The 12,766-nt window shown below is 42.3% G+C and overlaps 1 protein-coding gene across 2 annotated transcripts in view; it reads right to left on the bottom strand.

Annotated features, from left to right (window-relative positions):
• Positions 1-12,766, bottom strand: part of ILDR2 (immunoglobulin like domain containing receptor 2) — a 67,703-nt gene that overhangs the window by 43,115 nt on the left and 11,822 nt on the right. For both annotated transcript variants that reach the window (XM_055587194.1, XM_055587193.1), the window contains exons 2-3: positions 2,728-3,060; positions 1,574-1,693 (exon numbers count right to left, since the gene is read on the bottom strand). In XM_055587194.1, the coding sequence (XP_055443169.1) occupies positions 1,574-1,693; positions 2,728-3,060 (453 nt within the window). The remainder of the gene's footprint in view (positions 1-1,573; positions 1,694-2,727; positions 3,061-12,766) is intronic.

Genomic DNA, 12,766 nt, shown 5'->3' with positions numbered 1-12,766 from the left:
ACCTTTATCTTTTTATTTCCTACAGATTTACAGAGTCACAGCAGATCCTGAATCTGACTGCCCTGTGGTCTTTTATAATGTCAATATAAACCTTTTACATTTTTATTTCCTTTTGAATATATGTCACATTCCCCATTCTTTTACAGATCACAGCAGTTTTTCATTGCAGCATGCCAGGCTCCTCTGTCCTTCACTATCTCCCAGGATTTGCTCAAATTCATGTGCTTTGAGTCAGTGATGTTACCTAATCGTCTCATCCTCTGCTGCCCCCTTCTCCTCTTGCCTTCAATATTTCCCAGCATAAGGGTCTCTTCCCATGACTTGGCTCTTCACATCAGGTGGCCAAAGTATTGGAGTTTCAGCTTCAGCATCAGTCCTTCCAATGAATATTCAGGGTCAATTTCCTTTAGGATTGACTGATTTGATCTCCGTTCAGTCCAAGGGGCTCTCAAGAGTTTTCTCGAGCACCACAATTTGAAAGCATCAATTCATTGATTATTATTAAAGGGTTAATAATTAATAAATATTTACCTTAGTCCATTTTGTAAACTGTAAAATTAAGGCAACAGTAAACCTTATTTGCCAGTCATGATAGAGTAAAACTAAAAATCCTAAGTAGAAAATTCCATTTTCTCCCTGGGCACTGAATTTCTCACAGGGGGTAAAAATTAACCTTTAATTTTATTTGCCTCTAAAAGAAAGCACCTTATTTGTGCCCCCAAATTGTTATCACCTGGTTTCTTAGACGCTACAAAAAAGTAATTTCTTTTGAAAATGGCTTCAAGGATGTACATTTTATCCTACAGTTAATGTTTCTTTTCTTAATTTCTGTATATTTTATTCCAATTTTCTTGTTCAACTAACATTTATAGAGCATGAAATATGTGCTCAGTTCTTCAGTTTCATACAAGGAGGTCATCTGCCGCTGACATTCTTCTAATCCACAAAAGAGAAAAGTAGCCAAAAGTAATGAGTTTTCATTTATGAGGGAATTAATATTAATAAGGATTAGATTATCTTTGCTTTGAGACTAATTCAGGCACTTTTAGCTTTCAAGAAATTTGCCCTCCAATTAAACACTAGTAGGTCTACCCCAGAGCTCGTTTCACTGGTACCTTTTATTATTAAAAGTGCACAGCCATCTTTCCTTAGGATTGCCTTAAGGGGAGATAATTGAATGGGAAAAGATTCCCAAAGGCCTCAGGAGATCCGAACACACCAGTGAATTCCTGTCTCTACCCTGCTTCAAAGGCGTCTGGCATTTTCCTCACTAGTAGCCTATGTAAAGAATAAGCAGAAAGAATTCAGGGTTAAAGGTACAAGTGGAAAGGAGGAGAAGAAAACTAAGAAAGCAGAAGAAACATTTAGGCAATGTAAAAAAGGGGATCATAGCAGCCAAGAAACAAAATATAACAAATACAGCTACTGCTCATAAAGAACATATTCTGAAATCAGTTTGTGCACCGAAGATAAAGCCTGTGTGTGCAACCTGCTGATACACACAGGGAGAAGTGAGAAGAAGGAGCAGCGCAAGCAGTCTAAGATGAAAATATCGCTGAGGACCGTCACCTACCCAGCACCAGTACTTCCACGGAGTCCTCATTCTTGCCCTCCAGGTCATCAGGGGTGGTGATGATACAGTAATACAGTCCGCTGTCTCCCCACATGAGTTTTCCAATTTGAAGATCTGCATCTGTTATCACAAAGAGAAGGACCTGGTTCTAAATTCTGTCCTTTGAAGAAAACACTGAACAACAGAGGGTGGGTGGAAGTGAGGTGCTTCTGGGTGTCTGCAGTGTTCTATTTTTCGACCTGAATGGTGGTTGACATGATGTTTGCTTTACTGAAAACAAACAAACAAAACAATGATAAAAACTAGCATCCCTAAGGTGAGAGAATTCACACCCAGAAACTGGTCTAGTTGCAGGCTGGTTTCAGGAATAGAACACTTGCTTTCAACCAGGCTTACAGAGGCCTCTGAAAGCCAAGTAAATTCCAGAATTAACCTGGACTCCTGGAAATGAGCTGAGTTCACCGGAAGTGAAAAGTGTTAGTCACTCAGCCGTATCTGACTCTTTGCAACCCCATAGACTGTTAGCCCGCCAGGCTCTTCTGTCCATGGGATTTTCCAAGCAAGAATACTGGAGAGGATTGCCATTTCCTTCTCCAGGGGATCTCCCCAACCCAGAAATGGAAACCGGGTTTCCTGCATTGCAGGCAGAGTCTTTACCGTCTGAGCCACCAGGGAAGCCCAAGACGGGTTCACAGGAGTTCTTCAAAATTCCAATAATCAAGTAGGTCATACCAGACTTGGGACCTTTTCTTGTCCAAAGTTTAGGGACCAGGAGAAAAAGTGTAACGGATGCAAAACTGCCTGGGACTTGGGCCATGCAGTGACCTGGCTCTGTGCTTACACACATGCATCCCTTTTCCCAGCAGAGAACTTCTTAGGGAAGTTTACTTTCTGAGTTAAGGGCAATAAAGGCTGGTGTCAAGCTGTAAAGTATTTGACTGAGAAAGCTTTCACTAGAACCCATTTCAATTCAGTGCTGATAATAAATTTATTATCAGACTAAAAGTCAAGCTCATGAAAGCTTCTTGATGCTATCATCTCCCATAAAATCAAACCCTTGAGAGACTGAAACGGTGCACGGCTGACACCCTCTTGCACCTGTGAAGAATGAAACCAACCTCCCTCCCATTCCTTAAAAACAGAGGCATTTTTACCGTGAACAATCGTGATCTCTCTGCCCCTGTAGAAATCTCCCAGGGTCACAGTCGAGCCCTGTTTAGAAGCTACCACTCGAACAGTCCTCCTGCTGTCTAAGCAATCCAAGTAAGGGTCCCATTCCAGGTTTCTTTTACTGAGAGACTGGGTCCGTGGAGATGACATGCCCAGGGATTCCCCCATGCGATCCTGGCAATAGGACTTGAACTTCCACTGGACGACGGCCGGCTGATGGGAGGACGTAGAGAAGCGGCAGTGGAGCACAGTGGGCTGGAAGAGCATGGCCACCTTCTTCTTGTCGGGCACTGTAACCTGAAGGCCTTCAGCCATGGCTGCAAAACAGAATGAAGATGTCCAAACAGTATCTGTATCCTGGACCTGACCTCACACTACACAGGCACGCCTTTCTGCCTTAGCTCCCTAACCTGTCCCTCACCTTGTTTTTCCATCACAATGAATAACATCAATATCTACCTGGTCGCCCTGTCCAGAATCTGCTCTCATTCCTAATACCCAGTTGGTCACAAAGTCATGTCAACGTGACCTCTTAACATCTTTAGTATTTCCATCCCTCTCTTTAACCCCACTACCACTGCTTCCGTGTATGTTTTCCTCATTTTTTTGCCTATAATTTTGCAATAATCTCTTGTCTGGTCTCTCCACCTGCAGTTGCCCACATGTATCCATCCTCCTTGCTATAATTTCAGGTTATCTTTTGAAATCCGACTGTTATGGCTCTCCTTCTTAAAATCCTTCACTCATCCTCCTTGGCCTGTAGAACAAAACCCAAAGTTCTCAGCAAGGCGTTTAAGGTGCTTCATCGTCTAATTCCTCCTCAGCCTCACTTCTTGCAGCACCTCTGTTTGAGCATCAACCTCAGAGGACAGCAAACTAACAGTTTCCCTAAGTGGGATGTGCTATATCACACCTCTAGATCTTGACACATAATGTTTCTTGTTTATGGAAAGCTTTTTCCTCACTTATCTTCCTGGGAAACTCATTTTCATCTTTTAAAACCCAGTTCAAAGGCTTCTTGTCAAGCCTTCTCTGACCAGTCAATCTATTTATCACTTCCTCCTTTGAGCCATAGTGTCCCCAGAATTCTCCGCCAGACATTTACTAAAATAATTTTGCAAGTTCTTATTTTCACACCATCAGACTTGTTGGGTCAAGTAAGTAACGTGTCTTATTTAGCTGTCCTGGCTCCTGAAGCCCATAGACACTAAACTATTTGATAAATGAGGACAATGAATCCAGGAAGTATGAATTTAGGAGAAAGTGACTTCCCTTCTAGCTGGTGACCAAGCAAAGGAGACAGAGATTAAGGGGGAAAGAAGGCTTTGAGAGAAATGGAGAATTTCAGATCAAAAGCAGTAGACCAAGTTCAAAAGCTTTGAAGGTGATCCAAAAAGAGGTGGGGGGAGACTAGAAAGCAGATGAGAAGTTTAAGTGTTAAAAAGATCAATTTGAAGCTTGGTGTTCAAGAAAGAGAGGGAAGTTTCCATGAATGAAAGCCCAGGGGAGTGTTTGAGAGGCAAAGGGCTTCTATGAACTCAATGGTAAGGTCTAGAAACTCCAGACAAAGAGAACACAACTTCTTCAGGTTACTGGGAGAGTTAAGAGTTTCTAGCTTGATCTAATTCTGCTTTGAAACAGAAGCAGAATCATGATGAGAAGCAAAAAAAGGAATATGAATAAAAAGACAGGATAAAGAGGTCCAGAGTTGAAACCAGGAGGCTGCCAAGCCACCTTCAGGTAGCTTGAGGCAAAGAGTTTCACCCTAGAATTGCAGGTGGACTTCAGAGGCAGAAGGACTAGTTTCCTAGGGGGGCCTACTGTCCTTCATTACTGCCCATGGTCACGGTGACAGCCCACAAAGCAAACTCACTCTCACAACTCGAATATGCATTTATTCATGACTCTTCATAGAGTCACGAATAATAGCTTTATAGCTCGCTCAACAAGGGCAAGATACCACATTTGTACTCACTTCTGATTTCCAGACTAGTGCCTCTCTTCCATGAAAGCACTGTGAAAACTAGGTTTTAATTCCTGTTAGGAAGAAAAGGTTTTCATCCTATGGAATTGGGAAGTGAATACAGCAGAGTATTTAAGATTTAGTGTTTTGAACCTTAAGTGCTGGATAGCTAGAATAAATAAAGGAATGAGCAAGTAAATGAACGAATATTAATATGAAAATTTCTAGGACTTCACATTTATGCTTAAATGACATAAACAGCATAGTATAGTAAAAGAGCATTGGCATCAAAGAGATAAGGCTTTGAATCTCATCTGGCTACACACTAATGGTAAGGCCTAAATGAAGTCTCTTAAGCAACCTTCACCTGTAAAATGAGCCTCATATTCCTTAACTCAACAGAGTTGTTAAACCTTATCTCTCTGGGTGCCTACAGAGAGAGGACTCTTTAAGAGCACCTTGACCATGACCCATAGATGGTACATCTCAAATGGGAATACTCCCTTACCTTTCCTGCCTTTCCCCTCGACTCCCATTCAGAAGCTCTTGAATCTTGATGACCATTCATCACCAAAAGGTTTGATTATAGCCAGATTATGTAGATCAGTGCCAGCGAGGGGCAGACAATTCCCATCTGGAAGCTCAGAAAAGAACCTCCTAGGCTCTGCCTCCTCCCACCACCACCCCCAAATGCTGGTGTCACTGATTCTGTTCTTCCCAACTCACACATCTAGAATCTAGATGAGGAAAAGACTTGTGTTGTTGTTGTTTTCCTATAGTTTCTCCTTGAATTCTATTGCATTAAGTTTTAACCTTGTAATTCTTCAAACCCTTATTCACAGTCTGATTCTCCAGGTAACAAAATGGGACAGAGGTGAAATGACTTCAGTGAGCAGCCGCTGAGGCTGGATGACCAGTCACAGGTACTGACCAATCACAATGCTGGCCGCTGACCAACCACCTTTCTTCTCTGCTACCTATTCAGGCTCTACTTGGGAAATGAAATATTTCCTAGCCCTTCCAGGATAAATGAAACCAGCAAAGGAGGCAGGTGCAACACAAAAAGTGTTGGGGGAAGGGTTGTTTAAGTATAGGGTTTTCTTCGTTAGATGATTACTAAGAATAACCTCCTTCTCAGCTCTGTTCTCTGTTAATGAGATTAGACACTTGACCAAGCCATGGGACACCATTAATTATTGTTTTTTAAAATCATGGACTCCCTTAATTATTAACAGAGGTTAGTCAGCTCAGTTTCTTCTATGACATACACATAAGCTCATGTTCCAAAGAATAAAGAATACGTTTTCAGAAACATTTGCCTCTTTATAGCATGATAGTTAAAGGCATGGATTTTAGAGTGAGTCCTCATTTAAAATCCAAGTCTTACCACTTCCTAACTGCATGACTTGCAGCAGATTACTCCTCTTAGGAGTTTCGGTTTCCTTACTGGTAAAACCAGAATAACAGTAACTATTTTGTGGAGCTGTTTGAGGGTTAAATAAGATTTTATCCTAAGAATTTAGGATAATACTGATGTAAAGTAAGCACTCAATAAATGTAGTTGTTGCTGCTGCTGTCAATAACAATCTGTTGACTTCTATAAAGCCATATAACCTAGAGCTGCTGCTGCTGCTGCTGCTAAGTCGCTTCAGTCATGTCTGACTCTGTGCGACCCCATAGACGGCAGCCCACCAGGCTCCCCTGTCCCTGGGATTCTCCAGGCAAGAACACTGGAGTGGGTTGCCATTTCCTTCTCCAATGTATGAAAGTGAAAAGTGAAAGGGAAGTCGCTCAGTCATGTCCAACCCTCAGCAACCCCATGGACTGCAGCCTTCCAGGCTCCTCCGTCCATGGGATTTTCCAGGCAAGAGTACTGGAGTGGGTTGCCATTGCCTTCTCCTAACCTAGAGCTAGGTGAGCACAAAGGTGTGAGTTATAGGGCAGAATGGGCAGAAACTGCAAAGGAATAGTATTGCAGACTGGGTAATTCGGTGTCAAACAATGACTGGGTGCACAGCACAGTCACATCCATAGCTCCCAGCAGTTGGAAACAGAGCGTACCCCTGAGTGTGTGTGCACATACACAGACATGTATACATATGCAGGGACAATGAAAATCCTGGGAATCTAAGCTCGAGATACATCTGGATAGCTGGAGAGGCCAGAACTAGGAATTTCAAGGAAATGTCAGTTTATTGAACATTTGAGGACCAGAGTGAAGAGTTAGAAAGCTAAAGAAGCCAATCCCTGCATTAGTTCTAGAAGCTTCCAAATTGTAGGATACACGGCACCCAGGCCCCAAGCCTGTCCTGGCCAGCCCTGTTAGATGTCCCATTCCCACCAGAGGGCGAGGCCTAGAACTGCTCTTCTGGCCCTAACCCTGGGTTCTGGGTGAGGGCTGCGATTCCCACACCCACTGAGCCACATCTTTCCCTCAGTCCTTGCTTATATTAGGCTGTGTTTCCACCTGGCTTGCAATCCATTGGGACCAAAGGCTTGTCCCGAGATCCAGCCCTGCTTGCTTGGGCCCTGATACAAGGCCCTTCTCCTGAGGACTAGGTTTTGTTTCCAATATACTCACACACGACTGATCTATATCTGAAACTGTAAAGTTGCTATTCACTCAACTTCAAAAAACACCACTCATGGAATCCCAACTCCTGTCCCAGATCAGGCCCCTCAGAGTCATAGCAAGTCTGGATGAGGACCAAGACTGACAGTCTCCTGTGGACACTGAGGTTTGGCCTGGGGACACCCTCCCTCTGACTCTAGTTCCCAAGAGATCTGCCCTGGGGCTAGGTTAGTGTCCTGAACTTGAGTCCCACCTCTTATAGATTTTTTTTTTTTCCTATGTCACCACCTGTCAGATGTCAAAAACCTAGTACTTCTTATGCTGGTCTATACAGGCTAATAAGAACATCTTTGAGTGCCAGGTAAATAAACTGAAATTTTTCAGCCATTTTGTAATGTTCACCTGTGCATTTGATCTAAGAAATCTTCTTCTCCCATGTTTCTAACTACCATTTATGCCTCAGACCTTCAACTTCATGAAACCTCATCTGCACGTTTAACAGATACTTCATATTAAACAGGATTTGCCTGGTGGCTCAGACGGTAAAGTTTCTGCCTTCAATGCTGGAGACCCGGGATCAATCCGTGGGTCAGGAAGATCCCCTGGAGAAGAAAATGGCAACCCACTCCAGTATTCTTGCCTGGACAATCCCATGGACGGAGGAACTTGGTAGGCTACAGTCCATGGGGTCGCAAAGAGTCAGACATGACTGAGCGACTTCACTTTCTTTATTCCAATTAAACATACATCACTTTCTCTTTTCCCACCTCAACTCTTGCTCATAAGACTGGTCTTCCTTGTCTCCCTAGCTCTTTGGCCAATGCAGCCCTTGTTCTGTCCCTGCAGATAGAAATTAAAGCTTTGATCATTTCCTCTCTGTCTCTACCCACTTTCAGTGGTCACTAATTCCAAATCTTTCTCCAATTTGACTCTTCTCTATTCCTACGGTCATTCCCAGTGGGAATAAATCAGGTTTCTATTCCTTCTACCAGGAAGTAATTGTGAAAGAATTACTATATATTAGAAATTGTGTTAAGTGTCATTCATGTAATAGCTTAATTCTCTCAAAAAATCCTATAAAGTAGATATTATCATTACATCCACTTTATAGATGAAGAAATTGATTCTCAGAGAATGTATGTATCTTGCCTAACACATAAGGGTTAGCAAGTGACAGATTTGAAGCTAGGCTTTTATTGTTCTTTAGTCATTAAGTTGTGTTTGACACTTTTGCAGCGCCATGGACTATAGCCTATGAGGCTCCTCTAGCCATGCGATTTCTCAGACAAGAATACTTGAGTGGGTTGCCATTTCCTTCTCCAGGGGATCTTCCCAACCCAGGGATCAAACCTGGGTCTCCCGCATTGGCAGGTGGATTCTTTACCACTGAACCACCAGAGAAGCCCAAACCTAGACTGGGCCCAAAGCTCTTACTATCACTTTAAACAAGTCCTCATTACCTTCTTGGTTTTATAATAGCCTCTTCTGTGGTCTCCCTACTTCCAGCCCGGTGCACTCTCCACATTTTTTATATCTAGAATATTCTTTCAGAAAAGACAGTCTCCTGTTTTAAGGCTCAAAAGATTCCCCACTCCTTCCAGGATAAGGTCCAAATGCCTTGACATGGCATGTAGGATTTTCTCCATGATTTGGCCCCACACATGTTCCAGGCATACTAAGATGTTTTCCATTCTTTTATTATAAACATGTTATTTGCCCAGCTGGGGAAACATCAGGACATGTAGCTGAGGAGTTTCTGGGAGGCAGACAGGGAGAAGCACTGAGTGTAGGTCATGCACACACATGAGAAGCAGACGCTGGCACAATGGGAAGGCTGGGACTCGGAATCTGAGCACTGGTGACACCAGAAAGGATTTGTGTTTTGAAGCTCTTATAAAGACGTTAACAGAGGTATGGGAAGAATCCATGTTTCACTCTGCAAAATAAAACAAGGATCCCCCCAAACTGGAAGGAGACTGCTTAGAGAAGACGACAAAAGACAGAAAAAGGAGGTAAGTCAAATAAGGGATCATACTATATAGAACATATCTGTAAAAATTAGGATTCCTGACCAAAAGAAGCACCAGATGATATTGAAGATTGAAGATTATATGTGGTTTTCTCTATTTGCAAAAGAAGTCATCATTCTTGGATCACCAGACCATTCTTCCAGTTTATACTGTGCCCCTGATCTTCAGGAAAACTGCCCTTGACTATCTAGCTCGAATTCATTCAAAAACATGTTCTAAAATACAGTGTTAAGTTCTGGGGAAATAAATTTAAAAGACCATCTTCTGATCTTCAAAAATTCAATAAAATTGAATTTTATATATTGAACCAATATAAATTGGTTTCTAACTCTAAGGTCCCTGAGGGCAAGGATTTGGTGGATTTCAGTTCAGCTCAGTTGCTCAGTCGTGTCCAATTCTTTGCGACCCCATGGACTGCAGCATGCCAGGCTTCCCTGTCCATCACTAACTCCCAGTGTTTACTCAAACTCATGTACACCGAGTCGGTGATGCCATCAAACCATCTCATCCTCTGTTGTCCTCTTCTCCTCCCGCCTTCAATCTTTCCCAGCATCACGATCTTTTCCAATGAGTCAGTTCTTTGCATCAGGTGGCCAAAGTATTGGGAGTTACAGTTTCAGCATCAGTCCTGCCAGTGAATATTCAGGACTGATCTCCCTTAGGATGGACTGGTTAAATCTCCTTGCAGTCCAAAGGACTCTTAAGAGTCTTTTCCAACACCACAGTTCAAAAGCATCAATTCTTCAGTGTTAAGCTTTCTCTAAAGTCCAACTCTCACATCCATACATGACTAGATGGAATACCATAGCTTTGACTAGATGGACTTTTGTTGGCAAAGTAATATCTCTACTTTTTAATATGCTGTCTAGGTTGGTCATAACTTTTTCTCTAAGGAGCAAGCATCTTTTAACTTCATGGCTGCAGTCACCATCTGCAGTGATTTTGGAGCCCAAGAAAATAAAGTCTGTCACTGCTTCCACTGCTTCCCCATCTATTTGCCATGAATTGATGGGACCAGATGCCATGATCCTAATTTTCTGAATGTTGTGTTTTAAGCCAACTTTTTCACTCTCCTCTTTCACTTTCATCAAGAGGCTCTTTAGTTCTTCTTCACTTTCTGCCATAAGGGTGTTGTCATCTGCATATCTGAAGTTATTGATATTTTTCCCAGGAATCTTGATTCCAGCTTGTGCTTCCTCCAGCCCAACATTTCCCATGATGTGCTCTGCATATAAGTTAAGTAAGCAGGGTAATAATATACAGCCTTGATGTACTCCTTTCCCTTTTTGGAACCAGTCTGTTGTTCCTTGTCCAGTTCTAACTGTGGCTTCCTGACCTGCATCCAGATTTCTCAAGAGGCAGGTCAGGTGGTCTGGTATTCCCATCTCTTTCAGAATTTTCCACAGTTTGTTGTGATCCACACAGTCAAAGGCTTTGGCATAGTCAATAAAGCAGAAGTAGATGATGTTTTTCTGGAACTCTCTTGCTTTTTTGATGATCAAGCAGATGTTGGCAATTTGACCTCTGGTTCCTCTACCTTTTCTAAATCCAGCTAGGTGGATTTGGTTGACTCTGTATCCTCATTATACAGCAAGGCCATAAAATAGAGCTGAAGCTCACAAAATGTGGAATGAATCAAAGAACGAATGAAGAAATGAATAAGTGAATCCGAAGGGCCTTTCTCAGCAGGTGGTCCTCAGTGCAGAGAACGGATTCTGATCAATAACTAGAAAAGCTGCCTAAAGGCAGAGTGATGAGTGACAGCTCAGCGCATCAGGCCCCATCTCAGCTAATCACCAGGGGTGCCTAGTTACCAGGCCAGGGAGGATCAGCTACAAGTATAGACAGTGCCTCCTTACATATGGCAAAATAAGATCCTGCCCCAATTCTCATGTTAAAAAAAAAGGAGTCTCTACATGAGGAATTGTGTTCTTGGAAGGATAACAAAAGCAGTATCTACAGCAATGCTCTTCTTATTTTAGCACTTTCTTTTTTTTCAAAGCAAGTCCCTTTTCCCCACTAGTTGTAAGCTATTCCTGCCAGCAATTTTGAGATGCAGATCTATAAGCACAGCCGCATTTTAAAGAAGTAAAGATTGCTGCTAAAGATAATAGAAAATTATTATCACCACAGACAGGCATCTTTAGAAATTGTATATCAAGCTCATCCATCCTTTAACTCTTGAAGCCCTCAGAATTGCCCATTCACCAGCATATCTTGGCTTTCAGAGCCCTGAGTTTTTCCTTCATTCAATATGACAATACATATCTCCTTTTTCCTGCCATTAAGTTAGATCTTTAAGAAATTCATCTTTTTGTCCTCACATTTTTAACATACTGTGCCAATTTCCTATGACATTGTCTTAGGAACAACTGATAGGCGGGTTTTCTAAGCATAAGAGATGGATAATGGGTGCTAAAGCATCTCCACTGGGTTTGGACCAGTGTGCCCATCCCTGAGTACTGTCAGCATGGAAAACAAAGCATTTTGGGAAATTCTGACCTACAGGCTCAATTTTTAAAGACAAAACACAACTTGAACCTTTTAACCACCAGAAGTAGAAACTATTCATCTTTTGATATAGCTGGGTTATAAAACAAAAAAGGCTTTACCAAGAATCATAGACATTCCCTTGCCTATTTTCTAAGCCTAGTTCTCCAGTTTGCTTATTGGTCCTGTAGGCTAATCAATTTTCTTTCAATAAATTTCTTTCTGTCCAAGTGCTTAAATTGAACAGAATCAGTTTCTCTTGTTTGCTACCACAGTACCTAATGGCTTGATCCATTTTAGGGTTAGGGTGACCAGATGTACTATTTTGAGATTTCTTTTAAAAAACATTTAAAAAATATGACAACATTCTTTCATGTTTTCTCCCCAAGGGTCCTAAAAAGCATCAGTATCTCCCCATTTCTATTGGGCTAAAGTAGACACTGGTGTTACCCTTGCTCAGGTGGGCGTTGCTCATGGCCTACTTATTATTTGCTGCCTATACCTCTGGCGCTTGTGCACACAGAGCTTGCCATTCATTAAGCATATGTCCTGTGTGTCTCACTGAGCCAGGCTTTCCCATTCTCTGCCACCACTGTGCAAATGAAAGCCAGAAGCACATCTCCTATCTATTTGATTTGCTCATCTTCCAGAGATCTGAAGCAAGCTCATGGGTAGTGTCAAGCTGGCTTACATGCTGTTCCAGTGTGACCAAAGCAGTACTAAAAGAGGTCAGTCTACCCTGCACGGCCCAGGAACTGTGGAAACGGTTCTGATTCAATAAGGTGGGTCAGACTCCTTGGATGGACCAGCCATTTGGGCAGAGAAAGCTCCTGTAAGAAAGCTCTTCTCCACTTTCATCAACTTGTTACCTGTATTTCCAGGTTAGATCTCTTACCCAAGCTCCAGACCCAAATATATAACTTCTTTTTCCATCCGGATGTTACACAAGCACCCCAAACTCATCATTC

This window comes from Bubalus kerabau, chromosome 6, assembly GCF_029407905.1.
Source record: "Bubalus kerabau isolate K-KA32 ecotype Philippines breed swamp buffalo chromosome 6, PCC_UOA_SB_1v2, whole genome shotgun sequence".
NCBI lineage: Eukaryota > Metazoa > Chordata > Mammalia > Artiodactyla > Bovidae > Bubalus > Bubalus kerabau.
This window is presented reverse-complemented; position numbering and strand designations above follow the sequence as displayed.